General features: G+C 38.0%; 1 protein-coding gene across 2 annotated transcripts in view; it reads right to left on the bottom strand.

Moving 5' to 3' along the window:
* Nucleotides 1–22999, bottom strand: part of samd12 (sterile alpha motif domain containing 12) — a 189302-nt gene that overhangs the window by 135575 nt on the left and 30728 nt on the right. For both annotated transcript variants that reach the window (XM_062990470.1, XM_062990469.1), the window contains exons 2-3: nucleotides 21466–21662; nucleotides 8524–8653 (exon numbers count right to left, since the gene is read on the bottom strand). In XM_062990470.1, coding sequence (XP_062846540.1) covers nucleotides 8524–8653; nucleotides 21466–21662 — 327 coding nt within the window. The remainder of the gene's footprint in view (nucleotides 1–8523; nucleotides 8654–21465; nucleotides 21663–22999) is intronic.

Here is a 22999-nt window from a genome sequence, read left to right as displayed (position 1 = left end):
TACCTGTACCCTCTTTTCTGCATCCATGCTTTGTAATGTGTGTAGCATGTGGTTTTAAATTGCATTAATGCCACTATCACAGAAGTGTCAATGACCTTTGCCAAAGACACTGACACAGCCCCATACCATGACAGACCCTGGCTTTTGGACTTGTTGCTGATAACAGTCTGGAGGGTCCTTTTTGTCTTTGGTCCAGAGAACACAGCGTCCATTTCTTCCAAAAAAAAAAAAAAAATTAGAATACTGATTCGTCTGACCACAATACACATTTTTACTGTATAATGGTCCATCCCAGATGCCTCAGAGCCCAGATAACTTGATGTTGCTTCTAGACATGGTTAACATAAGGCTTCTTTTATGCACAGTAAAGTTTGAAGTGGCATTTGAGAATGTAACTCCATATTGTAGTGCCTAACAATTGTTTTTAAAAAAGTGGTTATATCAGCTATTAATTAGCTGTTTTTAAACATTTTAATAATTTTCTCATGCATGTTGGACAAACTGAAGATTCTCTGCCCATCTTTGCTCTTTAAAGACTCAGCCTTTCATGGATACTGCTTTTGTTCTAAATCATGATTACCTGATCACCTGTTTTTTTAAATCTTATTACTAGCCCTAAATTACCCCGTCTTAACTTTTTTAATGTGTTGCAGGCCTGAAATGCAGGAATGGATGTGTATTAAGACATGAAATAAAGTTGACCAGACAAAACATGAAATATCTTGGGTTTATACTGTCTGCAATGGAATAAAAGTCAAAGTAAAGGTAAAGGATAAAAAAACACATTTTTTCTGCATTTTTCATACTGTCCCAACCTTTTCTGATTTGGGGTTGTATTTATTTACATTTTTGGCTTTTATCCAAAGTGACTTACTTTACTGTGATAACACATTGTCTAAGCAAATGAGGGTTACGGGCCTTGCTCAAGGGCCCAACAGTGGCAACCTGGCAGTGGTGGGGCTTGAACCAGCAATCTTTCGCTTATCTATTGCTGCTGTTTGAGTTGGTCATAGATCAGCGGTCAGAGGATGCTGCCCACAGGGCGCTGTTGGCTGGATATTTTTGGTTGGTGGACTATTCTCAGTCCAGCAGTGACAGTGAGGTGTTTGAAAAACTCCATCAGCATTGCTGTGTCATATCCACTCATACCAGCACAACACACACTAACACACCACCACCATGTCAGTGTCACTACAGTGCTGAGAATGATCCACCACCCAAATAATACCTGCTCTGTGGTGGTCCTGTGAGAGTCCTGACCATTGAAGAACAGCATGAAAGGGGGCTAACAAAGCATGCAGAGAAACAGATGGACTACAGTCAGTAATTGCAGAACTACAAAGTGCTTCTATATGGTGAGTGGAGCCATTATTATTTTTTTTACTCATATTTATTAAAACATTCTGAATATAATTCGTCTTTTGTGCTTATTTTATATTCATGGATAGAACAAACTTCTGGTTACACTCCCTGTAGATTATGGATTTAGCTCCTGAAATGGAGCTTATCCAAGTTTAAGTTCTTCCAACAGATGTTATTTCTTTCTGTTCTTTTTGAGTCAAACTTGACCAATAAAAAGAACATTTGATTCAGTCATTTGGGGCAGTTTTATGCACTCTTCAATCTGGATAGCAAATCCACATCTAAAGTTAGACAGCTGGTATATTTTAAAGCTGCATTTTTGTTTTCATTTTATGAGGGTTAAATCGTAAAAAGTTATTAGCCTCATTTTAGAATGGTCTAAACTAATAAAACAAAGGTCCAGAAAAAAACAAAAGTAAATAAATGATTCTTATATTAATTCGACATCACTGCAAAAAAGGACGATGAAAAATTGCCCAAAAAGACAACCAAGAGTGAGACTAAAGTGACGACTTGCAAGTTCCTCACTTATGCTGGATCTTTATAAAACTATCATCAAGGCTTATAAATTAATCCAGATTTAAAAACACACTTACCCGCACTATTCTTTGGCAAGGAAAGCATTGAACGTCTAAGGCCAAAACACTCTGGACTAATTTGCTTTCCAGTGAGGGCACAAAATGTGAGCCTGTTAACAAGAAGAGTCCCAGATGGTTTCATTTAGCTTGACAGCACACGATCTGGCTGGCTTTCATCTCTGCCTAAAACTCTCTAGTTTTTCGTACAGCCCTCTTTTCTCACCAAACTTTAGGCATGCGTACACAAATTCTGATGGGCTTTGGTGTTAAAAGAGCTGGTTCATGACACGATTCTGTTCCAGGTTGTCAAACATCAGCCTTGATGGACCCATGTTCTCTCCAAAGTGGCTACTAGGTAAAATCGCAGTGAAGATCAAGTACTGCTGCAGCTTTAATGCAGGCTCAATTAGTGCTGCTACAAAGTTGTGGTGCACACATTATGTCTTGGGTAAATCGGCTTCCTTATAACCAGCTGGGATATATCTTGGATAGGTAAAGCTCGTACAACAACCTACAAACAGCATGGAATAACACTAGCTCCAAAGTACAAGTCAGTCTTTCTGAATTTTACCATGGACTTTCTGGAAAAAGACGCTGACTTGATGGCAGCACGTCTCTCCAAAACTCCAATATTTATTTATTATTTATTAGAATTTTAACAACGTTTTACACACTTTGGTTACATTCATGACAGAACATTATTGCTTACACAAGATCAGTTGAGGTCTTTAATGTCAAACACAGTCATGGACAATTTCGTATCTCCAAGCTGCATGTCTCTGGACTGTGGCAGAAAACCCACACAGACATGGCGAGAACATGCAAACTTCAAGCAAAAAAGACTGCCCCATCTGGGAATCGAACCAAGGACCTTCTTGTTGTGAGGTGACAGTGCTACCCACTGAGCCACCATGCCGCCCACCTAAAACTCCAGTAAATGTCTCCGTGTCAAAAGTACCTTCACACATATGTAAGACACCAATGATGTACTGCCATACCATGACAATCTGGATGGATTTTCAACTTTGGCATAAAAAATTTGAGGTCTGGTCTATCGGTCCATCTGAACTAAGCTTGAGCCCAGAAATCTCAGCAGTCCCTCTGCCTAGTGTTTTGCAACCTTGCTCTACACAGACTTTTTCAGAATTTTCCAGATTCCCTGAATCTTTTTACAATATCACTTATTGTTGATTGTAAAAGATCTGAATTATTAGCAACCTTGCAGTGAAAAATGCTTTATTTGAACTAACAATTATCTCCTGTACTTTTGTACATTTGTATTTTAATCTGGTACCTATATAAAGAATAGACTGCTTGGATCTAAATCAATCAAATAAATTATAAGTGTAGATCATTTCAAAAGAGGTTATCAAATGGTCGTTGATATGTGGACAACAGGCTAATTTTGTGCACAGGGGCACAGTCATGCTAAAACAGTAAATTGTTTTCCCAAAAGTTGAAAGCATATGAAAAATAAAAATCCTAGAAGAGAAGCACACATCTAAATTGTATCCTGTAGAGCATCACTGTCTTTGCACTTTACATTACAAGAAAACTGTGATTGTTCTAGGTGATCGCTGCTGTCTATTTGCATGGCAATGTGTTTCTCTTAGGAACCAAAAACGTAGCGTAACGTTTCAAGGTAGCGGAGAAAATTCCTATTGGTAATCACCACATCGCTTCGCTTCTAACTTGCATAAAATTGGCTCAAATTTTTGTGTCACTGACTCAAACTTCTAGCTGCCTTTTGTTGTCGGAAACAAAATCACCAGCTCTACCTGAAAGTGTATGACAGCCGTCACATCGCTGCCAGTCTGAACATAGGGTCACACCATCTAACATACATAAATAAGTGAAAATCAAGCTATTCTGAATAATATTACCACACAGACTCCGGAGTATGTCAGAAAACAACACAGTCCACTGCAGCATCAAGAAATGCAACCTGAAACTGCCAAACATCAGTTCTATACAAAAACACTGCCATGTTATGTGAGCCAGAGCTCATTTTAGATGGCCCAAAAGACAGTGGATTCAAGTGCTGTGGACAGATGAGTCTACTTCAGCTTGTTCTTGGGAAAACAAACATTGAGGATTACCTGCCAAATAGTAAAAGGACCATCCAGACTTAAATCAGTGAATGGTTTATGATTTAGGGCCCATGGCATGGGTGACTTGAAGGTACCACTGCAACAGATGCATTTATTGTTTTTTAAGGAAATGTTTATACCATTATGGTGGGATCTTTTCCCTTGAAGTTCGTGGTTATTTCAACAAGACCTCAGTCTAACCCCAACCTACCTGGAAATGGGGTTTGTATGTGTACACCCACAAAAAAGGTGGATACATTTTAAAATATAACAACAACAAATATGTGCACACTGGAAGCACATACAATAGCAGAAATAAAATCCCAAACCTTGCATAGACAGATAGCTCTAAACCTAACTTCATCTGCATAATATACTCTTCCTTAAAGATTTTACTGAATGAGCAGTTTATTTCAGCCCAATTTGAATACCCATCTCCTCCTTCCTGCTGACTCACGGATGGTTAGTGTGGCACTGTTGTGCCTGAGGGACCGACCATCTATTGACTGATTGTGTTTGACATCTGTGTCTCGCTGTAATCAGCAAATCATCACATTATGCAGGGAAAGTGCATCTTCTCCATTGATTACACCTACACTCTCAGAAATGTGTGCTTAACTCGTTTACCACAACAGCTTGCCTGATCGATCTTTGTGATTACTGCAGATTAGAGACTAATATCTAATTATGTCTTAATATACATTAATGCATTGTAAAAGACAGCTTTGTGTTTAAGTCAAACTCAGAGTCTAGGGAAGTGGCAATGAGACAAACTAGGCCAAAAAGTCACTTTTTATTGATAGAAATAATTAGATTGTATGTTAAAGTAATTAATAAATAAATATTAGCAGTAAAATGAAACCTTAATTGCTTTAATTTTGCCAAACTTCCAGTGTGTATATCGACCTAAATTAAACATATATATTTTTTCACCTCATACTTATACACAATACAGAATACATTTAAAATTTTTCAAATATTTAAAATATTTTGTATATATATACTGTATATATATATACTGTATGTATATATATATATATATATATATATATATATATATATATACTGTATATATATATATGTTTTTTTTGTTTTTTTTTTACTTTATTGCAGTTTGTAAATAAAAACACATTTAGAATTTGATGCCTGCAACACTTCAAAAATGTTGAGATGGGGCAAAATAAGAGTGAATTATTGAATATTGAAGGTACAGTGTTTTGAAACATGGGCAATCATGATAGTGTATGAAAGGTTTAGTCTGTACAAGCAGTGATGGGTCATGGCTCACCACTGTGTTCCAAACATAGTGAGAGAATTATTAATCAGTTGACAGGAAACATTTCTTAAAGCAAGGTTGCAAATAATTTAGGTCTTTCACAATCTACCTTACATAATATTGTGAAAAGCTGTAGGGAAATTAAGAAATGCAACCTGAAAATCTATTACACAAAGAGAAAGCCAGACATCAATTCTATACAAAAACACCACAGAGAGGTTGTCTAACATGTCTTGTGGTCAGATGAATCCACGTTTTAGCTTGTTTTTCTTGGAATAAAAAGGAAATTGCATTCTTTGTGACAAAGATGAAAAAGACAAAAGTTGCAAATGCCAAAACCTGTCATGGTATGGGGCTGCATCAGTCCCAGAATGCAAGTGCTTGACTTGCCTGCATACGGTCCAGATCTGTCTGCTATTGACAATGTATCAAGCAAGAATGAACAAAAATTCTGCCTGCAAAACTGCAACAATTAGTGTCCTCAGTTCCCAAAGCATCCAAAGCATCTAATTAATAGGAAAAGTGATGGAAAACAATGCTAAATACGCTTCTGTTGCAGGCATCAAATTCAAAATTTGCTTTTATTTACAGACTACAATGAAGTTGATCAGTTAAAACACTGAAAATCCTTTGTTCGTAAAATAAACATTGAAGAGAATTAACAAATAACATTTGTCTTTTTACTGCATTTTACAAAAAGTCCCAACTTTTTAGTAGTAATAATCTAACACACTGTATGATCACTGTGTCTAAGGAGTATGGTATGTTCTCCCTGTGTCTGCATGCACTTTCTTGCTTGTCCATTCACATCCCAAAAACATGCAGTGGTTAAACTGGCTGCTCTAAAATGCTATTTGGTCTAAGAAATTATGTGAATAAGTGGGTGTCCCTAAGATAGACTGGCAGCCTGTCTATGTACATTTCTGTCTTGTGCCCAGTGTTACCAGGTGATGCCAGACACATCACGAATCTCTGTTAGGATGAAGTGGTTATGGAGAAATAAATAAAATCACTTATAAATGATGGATGTTCACATGATAGAGTTCTTATAAGAGAAAGAATACTTGGTTGGATTGATCTTGGTAAACAAAATAGTTAAAGAGACTGAGAGTGAAATATAATGTAGTAATTAATATTCAGATAAAGGCATAGATCTGAGATTTTTTACAGCCTTGACTTCCATTTGATTAAAATAGCTTTTTTTTTTTTACAGTTCTCTGATCTGAGACTTAATCTTTTGTTTGCCCTAATGAAGTGTGTAGAGCTGTACAGCACGTAAGAATCGCAGGAGATGCAAATTTCATTGCGCTACTAATTGGCAAGGACCAGCGATTGTTAACTATATTGTGTTAATTAATGTGGGATAGTTGAACTGAGTGCTTATTTTGTGCATAAATTATTGCTAATTGGAATGTGCATTACCCAGACCGTTAACGCAATGCGTAATCAAAATCCTTTGAGTCACATTAGACAGATTTGAACAAGAACATGTAATTGATTTAGTAGGAAGCTATTAAAATGCATGATGGGAAAATCAAGAGGTCTGATGACCATTGTGGAAAATTTGATCACCTGTCGATACTGAAGTCCTGACTTGCCGGAAATGCTTGATCAATATCGCATCTTATTTGACATAGTTTCTAATCTGTAACCTGATCAGGGTAACATAGTGGCATATCAACTAGTGTGCACAGCTCTAGAAGCCGGGGGACCTGGGTGCAAACCTTACTACTATTTAATCTCTATAAGTAATTCGTTATATTCTCAGCTTGGGCTTACTTCAAGTTCATTGCTTGGCTTTTCTCTTTCTACCACCTTTTAAAATAAGCCTGCAGGTGGATTAGCTATGCCAACTTACTCCTAGTTAGTAAGTAAGTAGGTGTTTGATGTTATCATCAGACTTATCAGCAAAAGCTGCAAAAAGCCAACAAATGTCATGTTATGGGTGCATCAATGGCCAAAGCATGGGTGACCATTGATGCAAAGGTGCATATTTCAGTTTTAGAGGCCTCATTCTGTATGCACTACAACAGCATGGCTTTATAAACAGAGAGTGCATGTGCTTGGCTGGCCTGCCTGCAGTCCAGATCTGTCTCCTATTGATAATTTAGGGCTTTTAATTACATTTAATGCAATTTGAGCAATTGAGGGTCACAAGCCTTGCTCAGGGCCCCAACAGTGGCAACTTGGCATTTATTGGGGCTTGAACCAGCAACCCTCACATTATAAGTCAAGGAACTGAACTGTAGAGCTACCACTGCCCCAGACAGTTCCTCTTTCCTCTTTCTACCACATATTAAAATAAGCCTGTATGTGAACTTGCTATGCCAATTTACTCCTATGTAGGAGATGAGTGAGTATTTGATAACCTGTATTGGACTGGTCCCTGTTTACAGTGTATTTCCATCTGCAAGTATCTCCATACTTCGCTGAATTAGTCAGAGAATGTGGAATAATAAAGAAATTATATGATAGACTGACACAAAACTAACATCACACCAACATCATGTCTGATTTTTTTCCATCTCTTAGCAACAGGACCTTGCAGACTGGAGCTCAGTTACAGATAATGAGCATGTTGTTATTGAATAAGTATCAGATATTATGCACTACCTTCAGCTGAAATATTGGTACTGGGTAAAAAATGGTAAAACACTACTGGTGCAACCAGCATCCTAAAACTAATAAAAGTATGGGGTTTTCCTTTAGGTACTTCTCTTATACCTAACCTCCTAAAACACATGCAGAAGATTATTTGATTGTTCTGATTGTGTGACCTAACAGGAGGGTTTGTGGTGCCCTGAGAAGGAATGGCACCCTGTCCAGGTGTGCCCACCATTCTGATCAAGATGAAAAGGATTTTCAAAATTAATAAATAATTTAATTATCTGAATAGTAGACCAAGGAAATATCCAGCCCTATACAAACATCCTACACATTCCCTCATCATTACCAAGCAACTAAGAACTGGAAGTACTAGAACGTACTTTAGTCAATAATCAATTATAATGTACTTTTAAAGCATCACTGCTGTCTCCTCCAAGAGCTTGTGTAAGACTGGCAGTAAGAATTGTTGTTTGGCAGTAAGGAAGTCAATTTATTCAGGAAGCAAGAGAGAGAGGGAGAGTAAGTGTACGTGTGTGTGTGTGTGTGCACTTGAACTTAACCTTGGCTAGGCCTGTTATGCTCTTTTTTGGGAGTGGGGTGGAGTGTGTACCTGTGATATCATGCTGTTTGAAGGCATCACTGTAGACCTGGTGCTGGTTAGGACAGTGCTTCTTCAACCACTTACAAACATCCTGCTGGGACCACAGAGCCACCGGTTTGGACAACTTGACTGTCCCTGGCTGGAAGACATAAAAGGACAACAGTTTAGAGTCAGAACTACACTAAGACACAACACACACACATACAGTATATCAACAGTTTAGTCTAAAGGTCCAGTGATACTATAGCTACAGTTTAAGTCATAAGTTTGCATACCCTTGCAAAAAAACGTCACACAGTTTTTGGATTTCAATAATTACACTATTAGAACCTATTTCCTTGTCCCTGAAAAAATGCTTATAACTATATAATTTTATAATGACATTGAAGTTTGTGGCATGCCCTCATAATTCCTCATCAGTGATTAGGATAATTTGACAGTGCCCATTAAAAAATACATGGAACAGTGGTCTTCTGCCAAGGTCAAAAGAAAAACCCAGTTCTAAAAAAATATATATGTTTGGTCGGTCAGATGTAATAAGGTCGAGCTTTAATTAGAAGCAGCTGGAAAAGAAGGGTCACTGTTCACAGTTTAACATTTCCATGAGTTTAAAGGTTGCAGCACAAGAAAGAAGCACAGTACCGTCCACACACCACAGCCTAATATGATATTTAGACAAGCAAAGATTTGGTACCAGTGCTTAAATTAGTCATTTTAGTAGTTTTGCTTGTAGAACTTAAAACAGTAGTAAAACAGTCTTGATGTTTTAGCACCTCTTTATCCTGTTCAGGGTCTCGATGAGTCCAGTAACATACCCTGTCCAGGACAAGCCTCCCATAGCTTATCATATCTGCATGTAGACGCCTGACTGGCCGATAGCCCTGCTGTCAATTCGATCACATTGTAGTGCGTTAGCTCAATTTCCTGCTGCGGCACCTGAGCGCCAGTCATACATAATAGGTTTATTAATATAATAAAATACTAACAATATTATCTTAACATTATTTTACAAATTGAAGGAAAAACACAATACAAGAGGGATAAGTACGGTGCTGAGCACAATTTGTATCTGATTCATTACCATATATCCAAATTTTGCTGTCACTGTTCCTACTAACCACTTCCTTTATTCAAAATCCCCAAGATCTTTTTCTCATGCCATCTCAACAGAAATTCAGAAATAACGTCTCCACTCATTTGTATTTTACATGCTAGAATGTAACAAACTGGCATTTATCAGTATGATGCAGCACTAACAGATCAACTTTTACCAGGCTAGTTAATTTACAGTATTTTGCTACCACCTTTAACTAATAAATCAACAAATAATTACAATGAACACTGTCTTTTTTCTATATTACAGGGTTTTCAACCTGCACCTTTTCTGACCTGCACCGTCTACACAATCCACCCCAAACATTCCTTAACTCACATACTGGGAAAAAGGCAGAAGGGGAAACGCTTTAAATAATCATTATGCATGTTCTTTAAGCTGATGCTTTTTAAAAATGAACTTTTCAAAAGACATTAAGCTCTATTTAATAATATGAATTTGTGATTCAGTAGGAGACAGTTTTTCAGTTTTGTGCATTTATGCATTTGTATATTTAAAGCAGAGGCAAAACTGAATTGGCTGGGTCATTGTCCGACAGTTTGCCTCTTATCAATATTCTTGTAAGTGGTTACATCTCAGAAGAAACTAAAATGTAAAAAGTACTTTAAGGTTTATCCAAATAATCAGTCCTGTATTTGTTTTACTGTGCTCCATTTAAAAAATCTGTTTTACTGTAAACTGTAAACACTTACAAATTTACATACCCACACGAAGGAACAATTTAGTGCAGAAAAATCACTTACTGCATGTTTTTGGTGATTAAAGGATACCAAAGTAGCCAGAGAAAATGTATGCAATTTTGGGGAGAACACACAATCCTTCTTACAAACAGTGATCTGAATGGAAGATGAAACCCAGGACCTCAGGAAACATTTTGCTGTACAGTAGCTGTACTCCACCACCACACCATCCTTTATGATTGATTCAGCAATATATTCATTAGTAATTTGGTCTGTATCTATCAAAAGTGGTCCATGGTAGGAACAGTGGTAAACCGGCGACAGGGTCTTGGGTGGCCAAGGCTCATTGATGCATGTGGGAAGCAAAGGCCGGCTCGTGTGTAGACGAGCTACTGTAGCTCAAATTGCTGAGGAAGTTAATGCTAGTTCTGATAGAAGGGTGTCAGACTCCATGCCTCAACGGGTCAGGGCTGTTTTGGCAGCAAAAGGGGGACCAACACAATATTACGATATAATGTTATGCCTGATCGGTGTAATGTTGACTAGGTGATTATGTAATATTTATTAAGACAGGCTGAGTGCTACTGGTTACTGACTGACTTATATAATCTTACTTCTTTAAAAAAAAAAAAAAAAAACATTTTATCTTACAAGTCACAGTGCAGTTTTTAATCATTACATAATCACATGTCTGACAAAGTTAAACAAAATAGAAAGCAAATAATTACACATGACACGAAGAAAGCAAATATGACCAATGGGTGTATCATTAACACATGTTTACAGTTTTACATGTACATTTCTCTTTCTTTCTTCTTATGATGAACATAAACTCTGGAGTTTTCAATGTTCTTTTTTAGGCAGCACTCAGGTGGATGTCTAAGGAAGAATATTGCAGCTTTAATCATCCTGTTTTGTAAGAAAATCTCATTTAACAAGGACTTCCAGCCAATTAAAAAGTAATAGAACGCTCTGGGGTAAAGATGAGAGCATCGAGATATTAAACACAGATCAGCCACAACATTAAAACCACTGACATGTGAGGTGAGTTACACTGATTATCTTGTTACAATGGCACCTGTCACGAAGTGGGATATATTACATTTACATTTTCAGCATTTAGCGGACGCTTTTATCCAAAGCGACTTACAGTATAGTGACAGCATACTGTCTAAGCAATTGAGGGTTAAAGGCCTTGCTCAAGGGCCCAACAGTGGCAACCTGGCAGTTGAACCTGCAACTCTTTGATTGCTAGTCCAGGAGGCTACAACTGCCCTAACTGTTAGGCAGCAAGTGAACAGTCGGTTCTTGAAGTTGATGTGTTGGAAGCAGGAAAATTAGGCAAGCATAAGCATCTGAGAGACTCTGACAAGGGCCAAATTTTAATAGCTTAATGACTTAGTCTGAGCATTTCCAAAACGGCAAGTGCCTTATGGGGTGATACTGGCATGTTGTGTTCAGTACCTACCAAAGGTTGTGCTAGGAATGACAACTAGTGAACTGGTGCCAGGAATATTGGCACCACAGACCAGTCAGAAGGAACACACTGACCCCTGTCCACAACCGAAAGCACCAACAATGTGCACATGACCATCTGAACTTGACTATGGAGAAATGTAGCCTTGTCTGATGAGTCATGCTTTCTTGTACCTGGACAAGAAATGACACCAGAATGCACTATGGGATGAAAGCAAGCTAGCAGAGACCGTAAGATACTTTGGATAATGTTCTGCTAAAAAACTTTGGATGCTGGCATTCATGTGGATGTTACTTTGACATGTACCACACAACTAATCACTGATGCAGAACAAATACATCCCTTCATGGCAATGTTATGATAATGAGCCCTGCCACACTGGACTCAACAATTGTCAACTACACAGTATTAGGAAGCTGGTTTTAATTTTATGGCTGATCAGTGTATGAACTGGAAAGTGGTTACAGCATCAGCCCCATTGACTTTGCTCACTGACTAAAAACACATGCTAGCACACCAGAGCTGGGATCTAGAATACATTGTATCGAGCTCTGCCTGCCGGCTGGGCTGAGCAGCCACATGAACAACGATCGGCCTGTTGTTCATATAGGGGTGAGACATTAAGCCGGATATGGACTCTCTCATAGCTGATGCAACTGCGACCTCTGCTGGCTGGCTCCTGCACAGAGGCGGGGAAAAGAGTGTGAATCACGGTGTGTCTCTCCGTACACAGGGCTGATCCGCAGCTGATCTCGACTAATGTAGGTGACAAGATGCATACGGCTGCTGCACACCTGTCGGAGGGGGCGTGGGTTAGCTTCGTTCTCCTCAGATCAGAGCCGGGGCCGGCATTAGTGGAGAGGAAGCATGACGTAATCGGGCAATTGGACACTCTAAAAGTCGGGAGAAAAAGGGGAGAAAACACATAAACAAATATATATATAAAAAAGTTAGTTTAGTTCATGGGACTCACCTCTGCAGCAACAAAAATTCATCCAATGCCCCTAGTAATAAATGCTTTCACCACAGTATCATTGTAAAAATTTTTATTTCTAAAGACATGAGAGAGGTAAAGATTAAAAGTAAAAAATAACAAATGCCTTTTTTTTTAATGAAGCTGTAATAAAGATTAATTTTTTGCCCCTGCATGGTTAGATTTACAATTTCCACCACTGTAGATAACAGAAAAATGCCAGGTTAAAGTTTATCAGTTTTATTAACATTAGTAATGAAATCAATGGCTGACTGTGATTAAAGACAAGTGAAATGAGAAAGTTCTGCCAGTGTCAGAAATTGTTAATTACATTTAAGCAGTGGCCACTGCAAGGGTATTTGTGTTAAAGCCATTAACAGGAGGACAATGTTCTGCCCTATCTGACCCTTTTGTAAATGAGTAGTTGTACTCTAGCTACCAAATCAATCCGTAACCTAAATTCAATTAATAACTGGCTTTCATTTCACTAGTCACGCCAAGGCCAGACTTGTTAAATCTAAACTTCAATTAAATACAGTAGAACTTTTCCAGTAATGTGAAGCAGGCTAAAAGGTCTCCAAAAGCAGCACATCATGCCACAATCTGAGGATACTCAAATCCAGAGGTGAACTAAGTAATTAAAATATACAGGTCTGTCTGGAGAGGATTACAAAGCCATAGCTAAGTCTAGTTGGCACAACCAGTTAATAGGTTTAACATGGGCAATATGAGGTTTAAATAAATCTTCAATAAACTGATCATTTAAAAGCTGCATTTTGTGTTTGCTTACGTCGGTTGGAAGATCTATAACATTTAAATGTGACAAGCGAAAGCAGAGGAAGTCGGGTGAGGCAAATACTTTTTCATAGCACTGTACACTGATCAGCCATAACATTAAAACCACCTCCTTGTTTCTACACTCACTGTCCAATCAGCTCCACTTACCATATAGAAGCACTTTGTAGTTCTACAATTACTGACTGTCCATCTAGTCTATCTATTTCTCTACATACCTTTTTAGCCTGCTTTCATCCTGTTTTTCAATGGTCAGGACCCCCACATGACCATCACAGAGCAGGTATTATTTAGGTGGTGGATGATTCTCAGGACTGCAGTGACACTGACATGGTGGTGGTGTGTTAGTGTGTGTTGTGCTGGTATGAGTGGATCAGACACAGAAGCGCTGATGGAGTTTTTAAATATTGTGTCCACTCACTGTCCACTCTATTAGACACTCCTACCTAGTTGGTCCACCTTGTAGATGTAAAGTCAGAGACGATCGCTCATCCATTGTTGCTGTTTGAGTTGGTTGGCTGGATACTTTTGGTTGGTGGACTATTCTCAGTTCATCAGTGACAGTGAGGTATTTAAAAACTCCATCAGAACTGCTGTGTCTGATCCACTCATACCAGCACAACACACACTAACACACCACCACCATGCCATTGTAACTACAGTGCTGAGAATGATCCACCACCCAAATAATACCTGCTCTGTAGTGGTCCTGGGAGAGTCCTGACCATTGAAGAACAGCATGAAAGGGGGCTAACAAAGCATGCAGAAACAGATGGACTACAGTCAGGAATTGTAGATCTATAAAGTGCTTCTATATGGTAAGTGGAGCTGATAAAATGGACAGTGAGTGTAGAAACAAGGAGGTGGTTTTGATGTTATGGCTGATCGGTGTATATTGACAGACGTTACGGAATATTGATCGCTCATCATTTACAGTATAATCTGTCATGATGAGGCTGCATCACAGAGTCTGTGAGAATTCATAAAAATTGTGTGCTATCATGTCAAACTGTGTGATATGTAATGTTTTATGACCAATTAATGATCTATAGATGGTTTATCTGCTGAAAAACCTGAACCTGAATGGCTGAGGCCTGACCCACCATACAGGACATGAAGACAGTGTTGAAAGTTTGAAATACTCTTTCTTGTTCAAACACACACAGAAACAGGCAAACACTTCTCAGTGTACAAATATTGGTTGTGATGGAAATGTAAAGTGAGTCAAAGTCAATTTGACTGTGGATTCATCCACACTGCTAAATATACACACACTTTTTGTCCTTGGCATGATTACAAAATGCGAGTATCTTCATGTTCCTATAGCTAAAAAGCATTTCAACTTTAGATTTTTTCAATGCCTAAAGAGCAAAACTCAGCACCATCTGTATAGTTTATTTAGCACTGTCAATACAGCAAGAGCTAACAGCTCTCCAACACTAAAAACACAAACAAAACAAGCTAGCACATGTATGTAGCAATAAACTGCACCATAGTAATATTAATAATATAATATAAATTACTGTAAGTAGTCATGTCAAGTCAAATTTATTTATATAGCACAATGAACATTGTCTCAAAGAAACTTTACAGAATCCAGGACCAACAGACAAAAAAAAAACCTATTGAGCAAGCCAAGGGCGACAGTGGCAAGGAAAAACTCCCTTAAAATTACAGGAAGAAACCTTGAGAGGAACCAGACTCAGCAGGGACCCATCCTCTTTGGTAATAATGTATCTTTTGTGAGGCACTTTAATCAAAGTTGACCTAAATTCTTTATTTAAAAATCGAATGAATCAGGCAATACTGAATTCATAACCTTAATGCATTCTTTAACTGCAGAGTTGCATTTTTCTGTATGCAACAACAAATTGAAAGATTATTATTCTTTCAGCATTTTAGCAGATTGCTTTCCCAATACAGCCAAGATTCTTTTTATTTATTCATTTATTTTTATCGAACTTTATTGAACAATACATATATTACATAACATTACAGCAAATTAAAGTCAAAAAATTAAGTACACAATGGAAATTGGATAAAATTTAACTAAAGATTGCTCGAGGTATTAAAAGTAATAGCAATTAATATAACTAAAAAAATAAAAATAGCAGGAATTTACAAATAGCACAATTTAATAACTCCTATAAACATTAAAGAAGAGAGAAGTGTGATATTTGGATAATATTAAGAGAGGTTGACAACATAAATCCCGTCTGAATTTAATATATCACTTTTAATTATTCCAAATAGAATAAATTAAATTTTTAATTTAAAATTTTGGTAAATTTTCCTATTAATAAAGTTATTTAGGTCAATCCAAAAGACTGAAAACCAAGATTCTTATTAAAGAAAACTCTACATTGGATCCATGACGAAAAACAGCCGTTACTGAAATTGCTTATATGACCGCAGTGCGCCATCTTGTGGTGTATTAGATCGATTCCCATTGATTCGCAATTACTGTACATTCCACAGGCTCCACTTATTTTTTTAAATAGGAACAAAACCAATACATTGATTGAATAAAAAAGTACTTTCATTTTCATTTACAACTATAGTGCATACACACACACACGTTTGTCTCTTCTAATATTAACATTTTTAATCAGCTGAAACATCTAAGTCAATGTTTTACCTTAAGCCCCCGCTTAATACAGTATTTGAAGTAGACTAACACTAGATATTTCTATAATAAACGGCAAGTTTACTTACAGTTGCAATCAGAAATACTCACCCCCTCACCCTAAAAGATTGTTTGTTTATTAGGATTTTAACGTCATGTTTTTACACTTTGGTTACATTCATGACAGGAACGGTAGTTACTCATTACACAAGGTTCATCAGTTCACAAGTTTATATCGAACACAGTCATGGACAATTTAGTGTCTTCAATTCACCTCACTTGCATGTCTTTGGACTGTGGGAGGAAACCGGAGCACCCGGAGTAAACCCACGCAGACACGGGGAGAACATGCAAACTCGACACAGAAAGGACCCGGGCCACCCCACCTGGGGATCGAACCCAGGACCTTCTTGCTGTGAGGCGACAGTGCTACCCACTTAGTCACTGGGCCGCCCACCCTAAAAGATATTATAGTAATGTATTGTGGCATCAACAAGGCGTAAGAAAACGTTTCTGCTTTTTAACTGTAGGAAGCAGCACTCTTTATTTTCAATTGCTCTTACAATTGCTCTGATATACAGCAGATCCCTCCAACTATGCTGAACAAGGAACAGAACAGACAGGTCACCAAACACAACACACTTGACAAAAATGGTAACTTACAAACTCAACATGAATATGAACACAAAATACACAATAAATCACAACAAACACAACTATTTACATAAGTACCCCAACACTATCCCAACCATAAAACCCATTTTAACCCTAATAATGTAATGTTTCAGCTGTGGGTGCACTGCATCATGGGATACCGCACTCCCGCAGCCGATGAAGTAAGCAAGGGGAACGCCCTCTGCCTTTCTATTTTGGCAAGCCGGCCACTCGCCACAGTATATACAATTGAATAAAAATATACAAGAAGTTTCAGTAAACATAGAAAGAATATGTATTTATACAAGCAATTTCAACTATAAGCAGAGTTTAAATGAAAAACATCTGGTTCTCTTGACAAATGCCCATGTGCAATTTTATTCAACCACAAGTCTCAGTACTTGGAACATCCTTTTCCCTTCTAATAAGTGATTCCTGCAAGTGCTAACAAGCTTTGACACCTCTCCTGTGGAAGAGCCACCCAAACCTTCAAGTTCATTGAGATCTACTGTCTTTCATGCTGCAACTGGTTTCTTTAAATCCTATCAAAGATGTTAGAAGGGATTTAAATCTAGAGACCAAGAAGGTCACTCCAAGATGTTCCAGGAATGATTCTCTAACCAAGCTTTGGTTGACTTGGAAGTGTGCTTGGGATCATTGACATACAGTATATGTAAATATATTGTTATCATTGCTGTTAGCTTTTTCTGTTTTGGACCCTTAGATATTTGGCCAGTGCTTAAATGTTTGTAGAACAATATGCCTATACAATTCAAATGACAGGTTTAAAATATTAAAATCTACATAATTCACTCAGTATTTTAAGCACAGCATTTTTGGCACTTTTTATGGTGGCATGATCGGCAGAGTAATACAGAGAAAATAGTGTGGTCCTCTTTACGTGTCTCTCTGTTGATTGGTGTAAAGCAGTGGTTCTCAAACTGGTGGTACGTGAAGCAGCACGAGGTGGTACGCCAGATAATCTCGGAAAAGTAATTACATGCACCGAAAAAATAAATAATTTAATAATTATAAATAAAAAAAATATGAAACAAAATGTGTAAATTACTAATAAAATCTGTTTCAAAGTTCTTATAATTCTGTTTTAATAAAATCAGTTTAATTAAAACGAATGTGTTTTTAAAAATATTCGGGGCTACGCAGACACCGTACTTCATTACGTCTATACTTCAAGTTCGCGGTTTCCATCTCGAAATTTCCGTAACGCTTTTGTCAGAGCCAGATCTGCGTTTGAAGCTCACTGATCTCGTTTCTGACATCACAAGGCTGCTCCGCTAAACACGCGCACTCACTGAAATGGTCAGTGGTAACTGCATATATACTAGTGATGAGTCGTTTGTGAACGATCCGATTCCGGTTCTTATCGACTGTAATCCACCCATTCAGCTTCGCATCAGTAGAGGGAATTAATCATAACTCGTAATAAGAGCTGCACTTTCAGTATCATGGAGAGCGAGTGAGACACACACACACACACACACACACACACTTACATTCACATACACTAACACTACACACATAAACACACACTTGCACGCATGCATACTCATACACACACACACACACACACACACACACAGAGAGAGCTAGAGCTAGAAGTATAATGACAAATAATTGAGAAATAAACTATAAACCTGTTTAATTGTGTTAAATCTGATTATTTCATTGTGCTTATGTTTTAAAGCAGAAACAAACAGTCACATCTCTGCACAAAAGAGGATTTTTCTGAAACTTAATGAAATGCAACCACAGTATGTCTCTTCCCTGTGTTTTTTTTTTCCTTTTGAAATAAATCTTTTTTTCTCATTTAAGTGTTGTTTGAATTAGGAATACATTTAAGGCAAGGTAGCAAAATTTGATATTAATATCGGGGGTGTCTTATAGTTTACCCAGTAGCGCCTCCCGAAGAACGAAGAGCCATTTTTTGGAACGGCTCTTTAAAAGGAACCGAGCCAAAAGATCCGACTCCCTTCAAGAAGCCATAATTCCCATCACTAATATATACACACACACCTAATTAATGTGTGCCATATGTGGTTCTGTGATGAGAAACATAGGTGGTACTTGGAACTTTTGGTTTGATAATGGGTGGTACTTGGTCTAAAAAGTTTGAGAACCACTGGTGTAAAGAATTGGTCAGTTGCTTCAGACATGTCAGAGGACAGAGGACCATTTCTATTAAAGTCTCACAAACCCTCTGCAATGCTACTAAAATTCCTGGTTACATGGTAAAATAATATTGTCCTGTAACCATTTAGAGATTTGGGTTTAATATCAGCCAGTTTTATTGACACTTAATGCACAAGCTGATCAAATTCACCAAGTAAGGCTGATGGAACCCAGAGCTTAGAGTTTCTCAGCAAGAACTGAGCTCATGAGATGAGGCTGGGTACCTTTTCAAGCATTTCCTATCAGCAGTTACAATAATTCACTGTATACAAATATTTGCATAAATACTGACTTAAATTTTTTAAAAACACCATTAGGGTGAGATCAATCTCTCAATCACTTAAGCCGTTTTAGCCTTTAAACCTGATAAATATTGTATTTTTTTTAAATAAATATTTTTATTATTTTTATTGAAACTTTAAAACTGAACTTAAATAGTTGTTTTAGGAATTACCATATTAGAATGTTTATTTATTCAGTCAGTCATTCATATTCAATTGCTGCCTTATCCACAGGAATGCTGAGTGCAAGGCAAAAATATATTACTCATACCTAGGGCAATTTAACATAATCAGTTTACATCATTTTGGCATGCTTTTGAGGTGGTGGGAGGAAACCACGGTACCTTAAGGAAATCCATATGGAAATATAAAGAACATGCTAACATGCTCCAAATCTAGATTTACCACAGATCAGAATTAAACCCAAGACTATCAAACTGTAAGGCACAAACATTACTTGAGGAGCCATTATACCACTTATAATTTTTTTAAATGAATTATCAGATGAATAAATTTTGGCTTGAATAATGGATGAAACGGTAAAGTGAAATTCAGTTTGGTGAATTCCATCTAGTGTAGATGAAAAGATGCCGGTGTTACTTTTTCTAGGGCTAAAAAGCCCATAATCCTCTACTGATCCACTTCTGTGTTTGAGTGCCTCTAAGGGTCTGCCTCTCAGTGGAATTTGCTAAATTACACTCTTCAGTTACAGCTGCAGATATTTCCAGTACAGAACACACCTGCACATAAAGTACTATTTTTGTACACTTCTCAGCAAAAGCACAATTGTTTGTCAGATGGTGATTTATCATTGTGTCAAAGCCTTGCTGTGCATAGCTCCAGGTTTCTTTTAGTCTGTACCACTGAGAATGAGGAAAATATCAAATATGACCCATTAGTTATAAATATATATACCAATCAGGCATAACATTATGACCACCTTCCTAATATGGTGTTGGTCCCCCTTTTTTCTGCCAAACCAGCCCTGACCCGTCGAGGCATGGACTCCACTAGACCCCTAAAGGTGTGCTATGTTATCTGGCACTACGATGTTAGCAGCAGATCCTTTAACTCCTGTAAGTTGCGAGGTGGGGCCTTCATGGATCAGACTTGTTTGTCCAGCACATACACAGCTGCTCGATTGGATTGAGATCTGAGTAATTTGGAGGCCAAGTCAACACCTCAAACTCATTGTTGTGCTCCTCAAACCATTCCTGAACCATTTTTGCTTTGTGGCAGGGTGCATTATCCTGCTGAAAGAGGCCACAGCCATCAGGGAATACCGTTTCCATGAAAGGGTGTACATGGTCTGCAACAATGCTTAGGTAGGTGGTACGTGTCATAACACAAGTAACATCCACATGGATGGCAGGACCCAAGGTTTCCCAGGAGAACATTGCCCAAAGCATCACACTGCCTCCACGGCTTGCCTTCTTCCCATAGTGCATCTTGGTGCTATTTGTTCCCCAGGTAAGCAACACACATGCACCCGGCCATCCACATGATGTAAAAGAAAGCGTGATTTATCAGACCAGGTCACCTTCTTCCATTGCTCAATGGTCTAGTTCCGATGCTCACGTGCTGTCGGCGGTGGACAAGGGTTAGCATGGGCACCCTGACTGGTCTGCAGCTATGCAGCCCCATACACAACAAACTGAGATGCACTGTGTATTCTGACACCTTTCTATCAGAACCAGCATTAACTTCTTCAGCAATTTGAGCTACAGTAGCTCGTCTGTTGGATCGGCCTTCACTCCCCATGTGCATCAATGAGCCTTGGCCGCCCATGACCCTGTCACCAGTTTGTCATCAACAAAATTTTGTAAGCAAAATTACATTTATGTTAATAGGACTGACCGGACATAGATACTCTGAAAATAACGTTTACAAACAAATGACCTTTAACCCATGACAATGGCAGTACTCAATGGCTGGGTTAACCTGTAAAAGGTGGGTCATTCTCTTTGCAACAAAGTAAACCAAAAACTAAGAAAGTGCAGATGTTAGACAGTGACTAGGAACTAAGTAAAAATTGTAACTTTGTGCTTTTTACTGTTTTTGGGAGACTGGTTAGGGCAGTCAACCCTGCCAGCAGCCATCAAACTCACAATGTAGAAAACTAAGTTTATTGGTAGACGTTTTCTAACTGATGTTTATTTACCTTGGAGAGTTCAGACTCAGAGACAGAGCGTTGTGGAAGGGAATGATGCTGGAAACCGGGACTGTGCTGCTGGAAGCCTGGATTGTCATCATCCAATCCTGCAACCTGATCCGACGACTCCTCTTCCACATTTAAGCTTACATCCTCCATGCACATCTGATGATCAATTCCATTCTGACTCGGGTTGCAGTGAACAGCTGGAGAAAAAGGTGGATAAATTTTTTTAACACAATTAAAATTTAGTAGTTTCATTAGACTGTTAAATTAGATGATACAGATGTGGCCAAAAATTTTTTCCTAGATTAAGTTAAAACTAAAATAGCGGTGCTCGGGTGATGCAGCATTATTGCACTAAGCCACAACATTTATTGGCTGGCTGTGCATCTGCAGACATAAAAAAAATAAATAAAACACTTTGGTTCTCACAGGTTTCAGCAGATGTGTGTTCTTTGACTGTTGTTTACTAAAACTTGAGAAATTAAATGTTTACTATGGAAGCACTTCTGTAAGTCGCTCTGGATAAGAGCGTCTGCTAAATGCAGAAAATGTAAAATGTAAATAATTGGCTTTGTCTATGGAAAAGGCCGAAGTCCTGCAATGGATCTGCACCGTGTCCAGAGTATTTCTGCCTTACACTCAGTGTTTGTCTGTAAAAATGAACCCTGCTGCAACACTACTCAATATACAGTGAGTTATGAAAATTCAATTAAAGAAATTAAACAAATATATATTATCATTATTATTTATTTTACATGGCATAGAAATGAACTATTGAAACATTATGTACAATAATAAAAAAAAAACAATAATTGCATTATTTATTTGTAGCTTAACTTTTGGAAGTGATGACTCCAATAAAGTGTTTTCTGTAATTCTAAATAAGATTTCTACACTCTATTTCTGCTGGTAGTTTGACCCACACTCCTTTAGCAAAACTTCAGCTGTTTCAGGTTTGAGGATTGATGTCTGCCAAGTCCAAGTTTCAGCTTAAACACAGAGTTGCTGTGATTTACCAAAAAGTCTCTAATTTTGTTTCATTTGTCCAAAGAAAATTCCTTTACAAGATTGTCAACATGCATTTTGGCAGGTTTGACTTCTACTACTGGGTCATTTTTTATCAATCATTTGAACACTTAGTCTGTTCAATCTTGTTCCAATTGACCATAGTCCCCTGGGCCTTAAACCTCTTAATAATATTGGCAACCATGGTCATAAAAACATCAAGATGTTTAGAGATGGTATTGTAATGTTCCTGTTGCGCATGCTTTGCTATTACCTTTTTACTGATCTCTACAGACCAATTTTTTTCTCCCTCTTTTTAGCACGTCCAATTTGCCCAATTGCATCATGCTTCCTCTCCGCCTATGCCGATCCCTGCTCTGACCGAGGAGATCAAAGCTAACCCTATGCATCTTATCACCCACACATTGACGAGTGTTGTGCCACCTAGCGTTGTGTACGGAGAGACACACCCTAAGAGCACTCTTTCCTCATCTCTGTATAGGCGCCAGCAGAGGTCGTAACCGCACCAGTC

This window comes from Trichomycterus rosablanca, chromosome 2, assembly GCF_030014385.1.
Source record: "Trichomycterus rosablanca isolate fTriRos1 chromosome 2, fTriRos1.hap1, whole genome shotgun sequence".
Taxonomy (NCBI): Eukaryota; Metazoa; Chordata; class Actinopteri; order Siluriformes; family Trichomycteridae; genus Trichomycterus; species Trichomycterus rosablanca.
The sequence above is the reverse complement of the archived record's forward strand: the minus strand, read 5'-3'. Positions and strand labels throughout refer to the sequence as shown.